At 46.3% G+C, this 16,956-nt stretch overlaps 1 protein-coding gene across 1 annotated transcript in view; it reads right to left on the bottom strand.

Moving 5' to 3' along the window:
- The window catches only part of LOC136620552 (cytochrome P450 2K6-like), a 58,458-nt gene that overhangs the window by 15,302 nt on the left and 26,200 nt on the right, over positions 1 to 16,956 (bottom strand). Inside the window, exons 5-7 of the mRNA XM_066595404.1 lie at positions 14,516 to 14,689; positions 12,128 to 12,269; positions 11,562 to 11,746 (exon numbers count right to left, since the gene is read on the bottom strand). Coding sequence (XP_066451501.1) covers positions 11,562 to 11,746; positions 12,128 to 12,269; positions 14,516 to 14,689 — 501 coding nt within the window. The remainder of the gene's footprint in view (positions 1 to 11,561; positions 11,747 to 12,127; positions 12,270 to 14,515; positions 14,690 to 16,956) is intronic.

The following is a 16,956-nucleotide window of genomic DNA, read 5'->3' as shown; positions in this document are numbered from 1 at the left end:
TGGGACAAACAGGGGTATCCATTCTGGGGTGCAAATCCTAATTTTCATGTGTACTATAGAAAAAAGTCCTGTCTTTAAAATGACATATTTGCAAAAATATGAAATTTTTGTTTTTCTCTTCTAAATTGCATTGACTCCTGAAAAAAAAACTGTGGGGTTAAAATACTCATGACACCCCACAGTGAATACGTTAAAGGGTGTAGTTTTTAAAATGGGGTCACTTGTGGCGGTATCTATCATTTTGACTCCTATGAGCCTTTCCAATCTTGGATTGGTGTAGGAAAACAAAGTCCTCCCCAAAATGCTGAAAAGTAATGTTACATTTGTACGTCTCCTAAATGGTTAAAAAAAAACGAAAGTTTTTCCAATGTGCACCCAAAATAAAGTAAACGGATGGAAATATAAATCTTAGCAAAAATTTCTATATTATGTTTGCACATATTTGAGGTATTGCAGTTGGAAATGTGAAAAAATGACGATTTTTTCAAAATTTTCCCAATTTTGGCGCTTTTAATAAATAAACACAAATTCTATTGGTCTTTTTTTTCCACCTAAATGAAGTACAATATGTGGCGAAAAAACAATTTCAGAATCGCTTGGATATGCAAAACCTTTCTGGTCTTTTTCCATGCTAAAGTGACACGTGTCAGATTTGCAAAATTTGGCCTGGTCATTAAGGCGCAAACAGGCTTGGTCACTAAGGGGTTAATCTGACGTTACCTCAGCTGTGCTGGGCAATGCAATGGGATTTATTAATGTAACGCCGGTGGCTTCCTGGGACCCACCCATGCTGTCGGTCCACACGGAGTTGTACCTGTCTGTGTCTACTTATAAAGAACCCCGGTCGGACTGGGGCATGCAGTGTGGGCCAAAGCCCAGCTGTATTTAATCTGACATTAGCTCTACTATCCGGGGCACTGCATTGGGACAAACTACAGGAGCAATACAGCGCTAATGAGACGTGCACAGCTACGCTAGCATTGGAGTCCGCTGTAGGCACGCGATTACTGAGGGTTTGTGCAGAGGCCTATGTCCTGGGTGCAGTGAAAGTCCACTTCCAGCCTAGGATTGCTGAATCTGTGGGCCGAGGCCTATGCCGTGGGCGCGGTACAAGTCTGCCATGTTTGGCCGCTCAGATCAATTTTTGGTTCATCTCTTGGGTTTCCTAGGACCCACCTATGCTGTTGGTGCAAACTTAGTTCCCACTGCGGTGTTTGACCTGTCTGGCACAAAGGCACTGACTGACTTGGGTAGGGGGCAGAGCGCTGACGGCTTTCCCCTTGCAGTGCGGATTGAGCTATGCGACACCTTGACAGAATGAATACTGTGTGGCACATGGATTCCCCATTGCTATGCCCACGTTTGCAGCTCCTGACGGAGGTGGCACAGGATTGGAGTTCTCATTACTTCTGTACAGCATTGTGGGCTATCGCCCTGCCCCTTTTAAAGAGGGGCGCTGCCTGGCCCTGCCAACCCTCTGCAGTGTGTGCCTCCGGTTCCTCCTCATGGCAGACGCACTTATAAATAGACATGAGGGTGGTGTGGCTATGAGGCCAGCGTGTGGCATGAGGGCAGCTGAAGGCTGCGCAGGGACACTTTGGTGTGCGCTGTGGACACTGGGTCGTGCGGGGGAGTTGGGCAGCATGTAACCCAGGAGAAGTGGCAGCGGAGTGTCATACAGGCAGTGATTGTGCTTTGTTGGAGGTAGTGTGGTGCTTAGCTAAGGTATGCCTTGCTAATGAGCGTTTATCAGAAGTAAAAATTGTTGGGAGGGGGGGCACTCTTGCCGCTATTGTGGCTTAATAGTGGGACCTGGGAACTTGAGATGCAGCCCAACATGTAGCCCCTCGCCTGCCCTATCCGTTGCTGTGTCGTTCCCATCACTTTCTTGAATTTCCCAGATTTTCACAAGTCTGACTGGGACATGCAGTGTGGGCCGAAGCCCACCTGCATTAAGCACGACATTACCTCAGCTGTGATGGGCAATGCAATGGGATACATTTATGTACCCCTGGTGGGTTCCAGGGAGCCACCCATGCTGTGGGTGCACACGGAATTCCCATTGCGGAGTTGTACCTGCCTGTGACTATTTATAAAAAACCGCGGTCTGACTGGGGCATGCAGACACCTTGACAGAATGAATAGTGTGTGGCACATAGGTTCCCCATTGCTATGCGCACGTGTGCAGCTCCTGATAGAGGTGGCACAGGATTAGATTTCTCATTGCTTCTGTACAGCATTGTGGACTATCGCCCCGCCCCTTTTAAAGAGGGTCGCTACCTAGCCGTGCCAACCCTCTGCAGTGTGTGCCTGCGGTTCCTTCTCATGTCAGACGCACTTATAAATAGACATGAGTGTGGCGTGGCATGAGGGCAGCTGAAGGCTGGGCAGGGACAGTTTGGTGTGCGCTGTGGACACTGGGTCGTGCGGGGGGGGGGGGGGGGTTGGTTAGCATGTAACCCAGGAGAAGTGGCAGCGGAGTGTCATGCAGGCAGTGATTGTGCTTTGTTGGAGGTAGTGTGGTGCTTAGCTAAGGTATGCATTGCTAATGAGGGCTTTTCAGAAGTAAAAATTGTTGGGAGGGGGGGGGGCCACTCTTGCCGCTATTATGGCTTAATAGTGGGACCTGGGAACTTGAGATGCAGCCCAACATGTAGCCCCTCGCCTGCCCTATCAGTTGCTGTGTCGTTCCCATCACTTTCTGGAATTGCCCCGATTTTTACAAATGAAAACCTTAGCGAGCATCGGCGATATACAAAAATGCTCGAGTCGCCCATTGACTTCAATGGGGTTCGTTACTTGAAACGAACCCTCGAGCATCGCGGAAAGTTTGACTCGAGTAACGAGCGCCCGAGCATTTTTGTGCTCGCTCATCTCTAGTCATAAACATAAACTAATTGAACTGGAAGGTAATGAGAAGCCTTTTAATATTAAACATTTTTAAACTGTGGGACATGCTATTTGGTTTATCTAATCGAATGTCCCCGCCATATATAGTATATTGGCCGAATCAGTCAACCAGCATTGTTTTAATATTAGGAATGGATATACGAATCATAGTGTTTCGAAACATTTCCTTTCTCATCACAATTCTGACCCATCCTTAATGAAGATTACCCCTATAGAAAAAAAATCCAAGGCCAGTTAACATGTCTTAAAACTAAGGAAATTTTTTATATATTCCACTTTAACACCCTGCATCCTTTTCAAATTAATGAGGTTTTGGAGAAGGTTTGCATTCTAATTACACACACACACATATATATATATATATATATATATATATATATATATATATATATATATATATATATATATATATATATATATATATATATATATATATATATCAGTTTATTTTTTAAGTTAATTTAAATTATTTATACCTCTCTTCTAGATGACTTAGTAATTTTAATTATTTCTAGTATTTTGCAGGTTTAATTCACACTATTATTTCTATTTTGATTCAATATGCTTCCCTGTATATTCCATCTTATCCAAACCTGTTTTTTCAGGGTGTCTAATTTAATCTAGTAATTTACTAATAATATAGCACTTTGCTCATTTCCTATTGTGTAAATATATTGTAATATTTCTGCCAGTCTTTTAATTTGTTATTTAAATCATAATGTGTGGTTTTTTTTGTATGAAGCGCAAGTGGATCGCGTAATGCTCTTTTACTAATAGACATTCAGACCACATGATGACACACACTATGCGTTCCAGTACAAGAGGCCATGTGACATATCAGGTCATTTGTCACCAAGAAGCTCTTTTCAGCTCTTCTGAATAGACGCTCTGTATGTCATTACTTTTTCCTTTTCCTGACATGCACATAAGCGTTTCACTAGTCGCACGCACTGTCACGTGTCCCAGTCACGCTCCACGTGACAATCACAACAAACGCCCTGTGAGAGGGCGCCGCTACACACATGGTCTGCCGTCTCTCCACAGGTAATTATATATTGCTACTTATGAGATGTTTCTATGCTTAAGAAAGGCCCCTGTATGTTGTTGCTGGGCCGAAACGCATTGGATCCTTTAATATATTTGGAATAAAACGTTTGCTGATGTACGACGTTGTCCTGAACCTCTAGACCTACTCATTTGCATGGTTGTGACGTGTGCTGATACCGCTGTGAAGTTATATGTTATACCCCTTTTGGAGCGCTAAGGTTTTTTAGGTTTTATCCACACTATTTAGGACCTAAAGAATGCTCCTGCCAAATTTCATATGTGTATGACACCGGGAAGTTAGAGAATTAGTGTCAGTCAGTGAAGGCTTTCATATATCTATATATATATAAAGCTGAAAGCCCTCACTGACTCACTGACTGACTGACTGACTTACTCACTCACTCACTCACTGACTGACTCACTCACTGACTTGCCAAAAGTTCTCCAACTTCCCGATGTTGTAGAAACATGAATTTTGGCACGAGCATAGATTATCTCCAAAATAGGAAAATAAATTGGGTCCCAAGTCGACTATTCAATTCTAGCGCAAAAGAATTGGCGTTGAAATTTAACGTACATAATCTAAATCTCTCACTTCCCAATGTCATAGAAACTTAAAACTTGGCATGGGCATTGATTATGTCATAAATAGGAAAAGCTAATGGGTCCCAACTTGATTATTCAATTCTATGCGCAAAAGAATTAGCGTGCAAATTTTACGTACGGAATGTAATTTTCTCACATAGAAACTTGAAATTTGGCACGAGCATTCATTATGTCATAAATAGGAAAAGCTAATGGGTAGAGATGAGCGAACATACTCGTCCGAGCTTGATGCTCGGGTGAATATTAGCGTGTTCGGGATGCTCGTTACTCGTAACGAGTACCACGCGATGTTCGGGTTACTTTCAGTTTCCTGTCTGAGACGTTAGCGCGCTTTTCTGGCCAATTGAAAGACAGGGAAGGCATTACAACTTCCCCCTGTGATGTTCCAGCCCTATACCACCCCCCTGCTGTGAGTGGCTGGGGAGATCAGATGTCACCCTAGTATAAAAGTCGGCCCCTCCCGCGGCTCGCCTCAGATGCCTTGTGAGATAGCTGAGGGAAAGTGCTGTTGTGTTGGAGCTGCTGTAGGGAGAGTGTTAGGAGTGAGTGTAGGCTTCAAGAACCCCAACGGTCCTTCTTAGGGCCACATCTATCCGTGTGCAGTAGTGTGGAGGCTGTTGTTAGCAGTGTTGCACCTTTTTTTTTTTTTTTTCAAAATCGGCTGTGCAGAGCATTGCGCCCTGCAGTAATACTACAGGGACAGAAGTGGTGGTTAGGCAGGGAGAGTGTTAGGAGTGAGTGTAGGCTTCAAGAACCCCAACGGTCCTTCTTAGGGCCACATTTAACCGTGTGCAGTACTGTGCAGGCTGCTGTTAGCAGTGTTGCTTTTTTTTTTTTTTTTTCAAAATCGGCTGTGCAGAGCATTGCGCCCTGCAGTAATACTACAGGGACAGAATTGTGTAGGCAGGGCCAGAAGACATATATTATTGATTGAATATAGTCAGTGGGCCTTTTCTTTTAAAAAAAAGGGAAGCATTCTATTTGGCCTGCCTCTGACAGTCCTCAGCGTTCTGGGTACGTGTGTGGTGGGCGGAGAACGTAAACAAAAATCATACGCAGCCAGCTAAGTTTAACAGCAGGCTTGCGCCAATTTATTTCCTGCCTGGGAAATCACCGCTCTGCTGTAGTTAATAACTCTGCAACCCTGCAGTTCTGTCACACATTTGCAGGGCCAGAAGACATATTTATTATTGATTGAATATACGCAGTGGGCCTTTCCTTGAAAAAAAAGGGAAAACATTCTATTTGGCCTGCAGGCTTGCGCCAATTTATTTCCTGCCTGGGAAATCACCGCTCTGCTGTAGTTAATAACTCTGCAACCCTGCAGTTCTGTGACACATTTGCAGGGCCATAAGACATTTATTATTGATTGAATATACGCAGTGGGCCTTTCCTTGAAAAAAAAGGGAAAACATTCTATTTGGCCTGCCTCTGACAGTCCTCAGCGTTCTGGGTACGTGTGTGGTGGGTGGAGAACGTAAAGAAAAATCATACGCAGCCAGCTAAGTTTAACAGCAGGCTTGCACCAATTTATTTCCTGGCTGGGAAATCAAATCACTGGTAATACACCATGCTGAGGGGTAGGGGTAGGCCTAAGTCAGGGTGTGGGCACAGGCTGAGCCAGTGCGGTGGCCAGGGGTAGAGGCAGGGCCAGACCGAATAATCCACCAACTGGTTCCCAAAGCTCCCCCTCGCGCCATGCCACCCTGCACAGGTCAAGGTGCTCTACGGTGTGGCAGTTTTTCACAGAGACGCCTGACGACCGACGAACAGTGGTGTGCAACCTTTGTCGCGCCAAGATCAGCTGGGGAGGCACCACCACCAGCATGCACAGGCATATGATGGCCAAGCACCCCACAAGGTGGGACGATGCCCGTTCACCGCCTCCCGTTTGCACCACTGCCTCTCCCCCTGTGCCCCAACCTGCCACTGAGATCTAACCCCCCTCTGAGGACACAGGCACGACCGTCTCCTGGCCTGCACCCACACCTTCACCTCCGCTGTCCTCGGCCCCATCCAGCAATGTCTCTCAGCGTAGCGTCCAGACGTCGCTAGCGCCACAGTTTGAGCGCAAGCGCAAGTACGACGCCACGCACCCGCACGCTCAAGCGCTAAACGTGCACATTGCAAAATTGATCAGCCTAGAGATGCTGCCGTATAGGCTTGTGGAAACGGAGGCTTTCAAAAGCATGATGGCGGCGGCGGCCCCGCGCTACTCGGTTCCCAGTCGCCACTACTTTTCCCGATGTGCCGTCCCAGGCCTGCACGACCACGTCTCCCGCAACATTGTACGCGCCCTCACCAACGCGGTTACTGCCAAGGTCCACTTAACAACAGACACGTGGACAAGCACAGGCGGGCAGGGCCACTATATCTCCCTGACGGCACATTGGGTGAATTTAGTGGAGGCTGGGACAGAGTCAGAGCCTGGGACCGCTCACGTCCTACCCACCCCCCGAATTGCGTGCCCCAGCTCGGTGGTGGTATCTGCGGGGGTGTATGCTTCCTCCACTAAACCACCCTCCTCCTCCTCCTACGCAACCTCTGTCTCACAATCAAGATGTGTCAGCAGCAGCACATCGGCAGCAGTCGGTGTCACGCGGCGTGGCAGCACAGCGGTGGGCAAGCGTCAGCAGGCCGTGCTGAAACTACTCAGCTTAGGTGATAAGAGGCACACGGCCCACGAACTGCTGCAGGGTCTGACAGAGCAGACCGACCGCTGGCTTGCGCCGCTGAGCCTCCAACCGGGCATGGTCATGTGTGACAACGGCCGTAACCTGGTGGCGGCTCTGCAGCTCGGCAGCCTCACGCACGTGCCATGCCTGGCCCATGTCTTTAATTTGGTGGTTCAGCGCTTTCTGAAAAGCTACCCCCACTTGTCATACCTGCTCGGAAAGGTGCGCCAGCTCTGCGCACATTTCCGCAAATCCCACACGCACGCTGCCACCCTGCGGACCCTGCAACATCGGTTTAATCTGCCAGTGCACCGACTGCTGTGCGATATGCCCACACAGTGGAACTCTACGCTCCACATGTTGTCCAGACTCTATGAGCAGCGTAGAACTATAGTGGAATACCAACTCCAACTTGTGCGGCGCAGTGGGAGTCAGCCTCCTCAATTATTTACAGAAGAGTGGGCCTGGTTGGCAGCCATCTGCCAGGTCCTTGGAAAATTTGAGGAGTCTACCCAGATGGTGAGCGGCGATGCTGCAATCATTAGCGTCACCATTCCTCTGCTATGCCTCTTGAGAAGTTCCCTGCAAAGCATAAAGGCAGACGCTTTGGAATCGGAAACGGAGGCGGGGGAAGACAGTATGTCGCTGGATAGTCAGAGTAAACCTCATGTCTATATCTCAGCGCGTTGAGGAGGAGGGGGAGGAGCATGAGGAGGAGGGGGAAGAGACAGCTTGGCCAACTGCTGAGGGGACAGATGCTGCTTGCCTGTCATCCTTTCAGCGTGTATGGCCAGAGGAGGAGGAGGAGGAGGAGGAGGATCCTGAAAGTGATCTTCCGAGTGAGGACAGCCATGTGTTGCATACAGGTACCCTGGCACACATGGCTGACTTCATGTTAGGATGCCTTTCTCGTGTTACTACGGATTACTGGGTGTACACACTGCTCGATCCACGGTATAAGGAGAGCCTTTGCACTCTCATTCCCGAAGAGGAAAGGGGTTCGAGAATGATGCTATACCACAGGGCGCTGGTGGACAAACTGATGGTAAACTTCCCATCCGACAGTGCTAGTGGCAGAAGGCGCAGTTCCGAGGGCCAGGTAGCAGGGGAGGCGCAGAGATCAGGCAGCATGTACAGCGCAGGCAGGGGAACATTCTCCAAGGCCTTTGCCAGCTTTATGGCTCCCCAGCAAGACTGTGTCACCGGTCCCCAGTCAAGGCTGAGTTGGCGGGAGCACTGTAAAAGGATGGTGAGGGAGTACGTAGCCGATTGCAGCACCGTCCTCGGTGACGCCTCTGCCCCCTACAACTACTGGGTGTTGAAGCTGGACACGTGGCCTGAACTCGCGCTGTATGCCCTGGAGGTGCTTGCTTGTCCTGCGGCTAGCGTCTTGTCAGAGAGGGTGTTTAGTGCGGCTGGGGGAATCATCACAGATAAGCGTACCCGCCTGTCAACCGACAGTGCCGACAGGCTTACACTCATCAAGATGAACAAAGCCTGGATTTCCCCAGACTTCTCTTCACCACCAGCGGACAGCAGCGATACCTAAGCAATACGTAGGCTGCACCCGCGGATGGAAGCATCGTTCTCTCTCACCATCCAAAACGGGGACATTTCTGCTTCATCAATCTGTGTCTAATATTCCTCCTCCTCCTCCTGCTCCTCCTCCTGAAACCTCACGTAATCACGCCGAACGGGCAATTTTTCTTAGGGCCACAAGGCTCACTCATATAATTTTTCTAAACAATTTTTATACGTTTCAATGCTCTTAAAAGTGTTGAAACTTTAACTTGAACCAATTTTTCGTTAAACTAGGCTGCCTCCAGGCCTAGTTACCACTTAAGCCACATTAACCAAAGCGATTAATGGGTTTCACCTGCCATCTTGGTTGGGCATGGCCAATTTTTTCTGAGGTACATTACTAGTGTTGGTACACCAATTTTTTGGGCCCTCACCTACAGTGTAATCATAGTAATTTCTATGTTCTTCGCCTGCACTCATGGTACAGAAAGGTGTGAGGGGTTGGCCTACACTTTAGCTACATAAATGTAACTGGGGCCTTGTCTATACTGCAGCTACTGAAATGTGAAAGAGACTGTTATCTCCCTAAGCTGCTGCAATGGGAATGTTACTGGGGCCTGTCTTGAGTGCTACTATTACTGAAATGGAACTAAGACTGCGCTCCCCCTATACTGCTGCTAGTGATATGTTAGTGGGGCCTGTCCCTAATGCTACCGCTGAAATGTTAATAATTGTGGGCTCTGCCTATACCGCTGCTAATGGTATGTCACTGGGGTGTGGAAACAGAGGCTTCACAGAGACATGATGGCGGCGACGCCATTTCCCACCAACGCTGTTACTGTTAAGGTGCATATAACCACGGACACGTGTAGAGGACACATAGTGCCTCCAAAACATCCCCCTCCTCCTCCAACAATGAAAACATTCTTGCCAAATACCTTTGCATTGGTCCGTCTGGTGGCAGTCCAAGAATTTCACCTTTAACGACACAACAAGAGAGCACCACCACCATCCCCCCGCCACGGCCCACTTAATCCTGGCCACATTCCGAAAACCAACTACATAAAACCGCGCTACCAGGTCCGCAGTCACCACCACATTACCACCAACGAGGTTACTGTTAAGGTACATATTACCAGTCTGACTGGGGCATGCAGTGTGGGCCGAAGCCCACCTGTATTAAGCACGACATTACTACCTCAGCTGTGTTGGGCAATGCAATGGGATATTTTTATGTACCGCCGGTGGCTTCCTGGCACCCACCCATGCTGTGGGTCCACAGGGAATTATAAATGCATCTGTTTCCACTTCTAAAGAACCCCAGTCTGACTGGGGCATGCAGACACCTTGACAGAATGAATAGTGTGTGGCACATAGGTTGCCCATTGCTATGCCCATGTGTGCAGCTCCCGATGGCGGTGGCACAGGATTATATTTCTCATTGCTTCTGTACAGCATTGTGGGCTATCGCCCCGCCCCTTTAAAAGAGGGTCGCTGCCTAGCCGTGCCAACCCTCTGCAGTGTGTGCCTGCGGTTCCTCCTCATGGCAGACGCACTTATAAATAGACATGAGGGTGGTGTGGCATGAGGGCAGCTGAAGGCTACGCAGGGACACTTTGGTGTGCGCTGTGGGGGGGGGGGGGGGGAGGGGGGTTGGGCAGCATGTAACCCAGAAGAAGTGGCAGCGGAGTGTCATGCAGGCAGTGATTGTGCTTTGTTGGAGGTAGTGTGGTGCTTAGCTAAGGTATGCATTGCTAATGAGGGCTTTTCAGAAGTAAAAGTTGTTGGGAGGGGGGGGCACTCTTGCCGCTATTGTGGCTTAATAGTGGGACCTGTGAACTTGAGATGCAGCCCAACATGTAGCCCCTCGCCTGCCCTATCCGTTGCTGTGTCGTTCCCATCACTTTCTTGAATTGCCCAGATTTTCACAAATGAAAACCTTAGCGAGCATCGGCGAAATACAAAAATGCTCGGGTCGCCCATTGACTTCAATGGGGTTCATTACTCGAAACGAACCCTCGAGCATCGCGATAATTTCGTCCCGAGTAACGACCACCCGAGCATTTTGGTGCTCGCTCATCTCTACTAATGGGTCCCAACTCGATTATTCAATTCTATGCACAAAAGAATTAGCGTCAAAAATTTACGTACGGAATGTATTTTTCTCACTTTCCAGTGTCATAGAAACGTGAAATTTGGCACGAGCATTGATTATGTCATAAATAGGAAAATCTAATGAGTCCCAACTCCATTATTCAATTCTATGCGCAAAAGAATTAGCGTCCAAATTTTACATACGGAATGTAATTTTCTCACTTTCCGGTGTCATAGAAATGTGAAATTTGGCACGAGCATTGATTATGTCATAAATAGGAAAAGCTAATGGGTCCCACCTTGATTGTTCAATTCTAAGCGCAAAAGAATTAGCGTCCACATTTTACGTATGGAATCTAATTCTCTTACTTCCCGATGTCATTTTATATAAAGGAAACGTTGCATGGTTACCTCCCATGGTGTTTCCTGGGTAACACAGAGAACTATGCAAAATGGTGAACATATGTTTTTCCGGTATCTCTATGTTTTTCCGGTATCTCTAAAGTAACCATGACTTCATAAGATTTTCGTGTGAACACCAGATAAACACCAGTACCAAATTAACTCGGGCGAAGCCGGGTATATCAGCTAGTATACATATATATCCTATGCTTGACTGTGTATATACATATATATATATATATAACAGTGAAGCATAGGATTATGGTAAGGCTATATAAACTCAAAGACAACAGCAACAACTCTTACCTTTGGTAGATAGTAGCCCTGAAAAACAATATCTGTGGTAGTTTCTCGAGGAAGATTCATTGGTACTATGTTGGCCAATCTCTGAGTCTCATGAATTACAGCGTTGGTGTAAGGCATATCCTTACGATGATCAGTTTTCGGCACAGCTGATCCAATCACTTTATCAACTTCATCGTGTACTCGCTCTAATATGTGGCATTATGAAAAATAAATATTTTAGTTCCATAATTTTTCTTGTTCTGTCCTTTACCTATAATGTGCTAGATTGACGTTACCAGACAGTTGGTCAAGTTTTGTAAAAGGTTACAAAAAGTAGTTCTCACTTTTTAGCCCCTGTCCTGTATTTCATAAACAACCCATTGATATGAATGGCCACTGTGCAATACTTAATTTTCGCCGTGGAGGTGATGCTGGTTAATTAAACACTTACTGTCAGATGTCCCCATATAGCTGATGGCTGGGTGTCCTGGCAGGGATCACTTTGTTGTCAGTCTGTTGTCTATAGACCCTTGTAACAAGTGGGAATTGTCCAAAATGGAAAGCTCTTTAAAATATCAAGAACTTACTCTGGATTTCGGAGTTCTGTATCATAAATAAGATGGCCCATCGTATAGTAGATGATGTGGTGTCTATTCCAGCCATAAATAAGGTTAATAAAACGCTCAGAAGATTCTTTGTATGGAAATACGTGTTGGGATCAGATTTTTCCTAAATAGAGATATAGAACATAGAATAAGTGAATTGTTTTAACCCCCAGCCGTTAATAGCGGGGTGCAGTACAAATGAAAAACAGGGGTTTAAATACATTACATAGAGAAAAAGACAGGAACAAGAAATATGGACTAATTGACTTACATACTGAGGGAGAGGAGTAAGAACCTTGCCCATGAGGGCTTAGAGTCTACAGCAACACCACAAGGTCAATACATCCAACAAATCAAATAAATGCATAGGTGCACGCAAAAAAATACCTGAAAGTTGACACTATACAAATAACAAGATTTTTTTTTTTTAAGACAGTGAGTTGAAAAGTAGGGATGAGCGAGTATACTCGCTAAAACACTGCTCGCTCGAGTAATGTGCTTTAGCCGAGTATCTCCCCGCTCGTCCCTGAAGATTCGGGGGCCGCCGCAGCTGACAGGTGAGTCGCAGCGGGGAGCGGGGGGGGGGGGGGGAGAGAGGGAGAGAGAGAGAGATCTCCCCTCCGTTCCTGCCCGCTCTCCCCCGCAGCTCCCCACCCCGCGCCGCCCCCCGAATCTTCAGGGACGAGCAGGGAGATACTCGGCTAAAGCACATTACTCGAGCGAGTAGTGCTTTAACGAGTATACTCGCTCATCCCTATTGAAAAGGGATTTGAAATCTATTTAAATTGACTTTCCAGTCCTAAGGACAAATTTTGGTGGAAAGAATTATATTACAGGCCAGTAGAGGTGTAACTTCAAGCTGTTGGGCCTTAAAGCAAAATCTTTAGCAGGACTTTAGAGCAGTGGAAATGTGTTCTTCAATGTGATGAATAACAGTTCAGTATTTGGCACTCTGTTAGATGAAGCTTAAAGTTTTACCGAATGCCTGAAGAACTCTACAGTACTGGAATGCATGGCACCTACAATTTGGTTGAAGAGGGGTCATGTGATGGGACTGTTTTTCAGGGCTTGGCCTTTTATTTCCAGTGCAGGGTAATGTTACTAATAGAGATGAGCGAGCATACTCGTCCGAGCTTGATGCTCGTTCGAGTATTAGGGTGCTCGAGATGCTCGTTACTCGAGACGAGCACCACGCGGTACTCGTCTCAATTAAACGAGCACAGACCATTGAATTCAATGGAGCGGGCAATACAGCCGGCTCCATTGAAAGCAATGGGCTGCCGGCGATCTTAGGATGAATTTTCGGGAAGGGCTTAAAAATATAAGCCCTTACCTGAAAATCATCCTAAAATGTGCTGTCTCTGATTGGCTCAGCGCAGGGACCAATCAGGGGCAGCTCCCAGCTGTCAATCAGAGGCAGTACTCACTCACTCAGAGCAGTTCAGGAAAACTGCCGGCCAGACGCGGCTGAACTCCGGCTTCAGCGGAAAGGTGAGTATACATTTTTTTTTTTAACATTTTAGGATGATTCTCAGGTAAGGGCTTATAGTTTTAAGCCCTTCCCAAAAATTCATCCCGCGCTCGCCGGTAGCCCATTGCTTTCAATGGAGCCGGCTGTATTGCCGGCTCCATTGAATTCAATGGGCTAACATCGTTCTTCTCTGCCACAGCTGTTACAGCTGTGGCAGAGGAGAACGATCTTTATGCTGACAGTGTGGGGGGGCACTCTTGCCGCTATTGTGGCTTAATAGTGGGACCTGGGAGCTTGAGATGCAGCCCAACATGTAGCCCCTCGCCTGCACTATCCGTTTCTGTGTCGTTCCCATCACTTTCGTGAATTTCCCAGATTTTCACAAATGAAAACCTTAGCGAGCATCGGCGATATACAAAAATGCTCGAGTGGCCCATTGACTTTAATGGGGTTCGTTACTCAAAACGAACCCTCGAGCATCGCGGGAAGTTTGACTCGAGTAACGAGCACCCGAGCATTTTGGTGCTCGCTCATCTCTAGTTACTAATACAGCATAGAGACATTTTACGTGATTTCTGCTTCCAACTTAGTGGCAAGATTTTGGAGAAGACCCTTTCCTCATGCAGCACGACACAAAGCAAGGTTCTTCAAGACATAAGGTGATGAGTTGGATGTGGAGAAACTCGAGTAGTTGCAGCAGACCAGAACTAACTCCAGTGTGATACACTGAATACAACTTCCACAAAAAAGATTAATATAAACAGCTGATCACCAGGAGTTAGGAAACCTGAACTTGCATGGATCAGTTGATCACCGGGGTAGAATCATTCTAAGAAGGGATTTTCCAATTAAGGATCAAAAACATTTACTGCTAAGTAAATCATGCATTACTTTCTTACCTCCTCCTGTTTGATAAGAAATGCATCTATGTATCCACGCTGGTCATTTTTGTCTAGTGTTTCAAGGTGTTCTGCAAACTTTTTCTTGAAGAAGGTATGTAACTCCTTAACATTCTTTTTTATTTTCATGTGCGAACCAGGCAGATATTGAAAGACAGGTAATACATTATAGATCTACAAAAGAAAAAACTGATGGTTAGGAGCATGGTAAACCATGGGTAGAAGTTTAAAAAGGTTGCCAAGTTGTAAACTATTTTTGATGGCCTATCTTTAGGTTAGGCAATTGAAAATAGGATCATAAGGGATCCACCACCTGGGATCCTTGCTGATCAGTTGTTTGCTGGGCTAGTACACACATGCACTTTGCTTCCTACAGAAATCGTCTGACAGCTTCATTCCAATCGCAGTGGCCAGAATTGGTATTGCAGGCCATTCACTTCAATGGGAATTCTACCTGTAACACCAAGCCGGGCCACTGCAATGAGATACCTGCAGAAAGCAGTTCAGTGTACAAGCACACTAACTTGGCAAACAGCTTATCAGTAGTGTTCTGGGCACCAAACTCCTGCTGATGTACTATTCATGGTCTACCCTGCCAACTGGACAACCTATTTAAGAACACTTATATACATAGCATCTGTAAAGCAGAAAACATGCTGGAAACAAATTTAAGATTAGTTGTCTACCAGGTAAGACAGCCAAAAACGAAGGTTAGTAATGTGATGGCAATGGAAGAAGTCCAAAAGAAGAGTGGCAGCATAAATGAGTGCAGAATAGTATACAGCTTTATTCTTCCATGCCAAAGACAAACAGCTACGTTTTGACCCTGTGGATCTTTGTCAAGCTCAAAGAACAATAAAACATCTGCATAGTAAATAGCAAATGACAAACTTCAGTACACCAATCACATTACCCATTTATGCTGCCACTCTTCTTCTTTTGGACTTATTGTGGGAACGGTGGTTCAAGTTCCCTGGTGGCTGTTGCATTACTACAGTCCCACCCAATTTGGGTATGGTTATATGCTGCTGGTAAGACTACTCTTTCAATACTACTTGTAATGTGACAGCAATGTTATATAATGAAAGTAGTGGAAGAAAAGTGTATGTTAGACCGCCTTCTCTTCAACTATGGCTGCCATACATATTATCTATGCAAATAGAACAATGAGAGCTATACTAGATCTCTGTATATGACAGAGGTTTCATTTTCAATGGGGCCTGTCAAACTCCCATTGGAGTTCCAGTGTTTTTGATGGTAAAAATAGTATCAAAAATTGCTTTTCTTCATGTCAAAAATCTAGTATGCCTGATGGACTAGTAAACAGGTACTTGGAGATATTAATTTTTTTCCCGTTTATGCTTCTCAGGGGAAACCTCTAGTAATATTAGCTTGCCTAATGCCCCCAATGTGTCCTATAGAGACAAAGGTATATACATTTTTCTGATTACATTTTGAACATTCTGGATATTTTGTTGCTGATGGTTGATTAATGGTGGCATGGTTAGACATGGTAGCTCGGGAGCTAGAATGGTAGACTTGTAGCACTGGGGGGTTTGTATATGCTACTTGTGTTTCCTGCAGCATTTCAAAAAGTTGCCTCTTATAACATTGTCCCATGTGTGCATAAGATATGAAGCTCTCCTCTAACAAAGATGGCAATTGCAGATCAGATCCAGTGAGGAGATTCAGTGCAACAGGCTTTGAGTTTATAATTGCTAACTTCTATTGTTGTTTTTCTTGCTTCATGCATATTCCCTCATTGGTGTGTTGCAATTAAAATACTAATGTGCACATTGAGTGGTGCCAGTCTATCTTTTATCATTATTTTAAAGATCAGGCATTGACTTATATGGAAGTCACAGGTAATGGTGTGGTGGAACTTTTCTATTCCTTCCTTGCATATCTTTCTTTCCAGGGAGCATTGCATGGTGTATACAGATTGAGTCACGAAAAAGTAGCCCACCTCCAATGCTGACACCACACCCTGGAGGAGCCCGTAACCCTTTCGTTTTACCTCAGCAGTATAAGGCATGAAAGCTGTGCTGTGATTGGCTGTGATAGGAACCAAAGACAGTTTTTTCTTTAAAGGAGATGTCCCGCGCCGAAACGGGTTTTTTTTTTTTTAAACCCCCCCCCCCCGTTCGGCGCGAGACAACCCCGATGCAGGGGTTAAAAAAACCACCCGCACAGCGCTTACCTGAATCCCGGCGGTCCGGCGTCTTCATACTCACCTGCTGAAGATGGCCGCCGGGATCCTCTGTCTTTATGGACCGCAGGGCTTCTGTGCGGTCCATTGCCGATTCCAGCCTCCTGATTGGCTGGAATCGGCACGTGACGGGGCGGAGCTACACGGAGCTACACGGAGCCCCATAGAGAAGAGGAGAAGACCCGGACTGCGCAAGCGCGGCTAATTTGGCCATCGGAGGGCGAAAATTAGT

This window comes from Eleutherodactylus coqui, chromosome 1 (assembly GCF_035609145.1).
Source record: "Eleutherodactylus coqui strain aEleCoq1 chromosome 1, aEleCoq1.hap1, whole genome shotgun sequence".
NCBI lineage: Eukaryota > Metazoa > Chordata > Amphibia > Anura > Eleutherodactylidae > Eleutherodactylus > Eleutherodactylus coqui.
The sequence above is the reverse complement of the archived record's forward strand: the minus strand, read 5'-3'. Positions and strand labels throughout refer to the sequence as shown.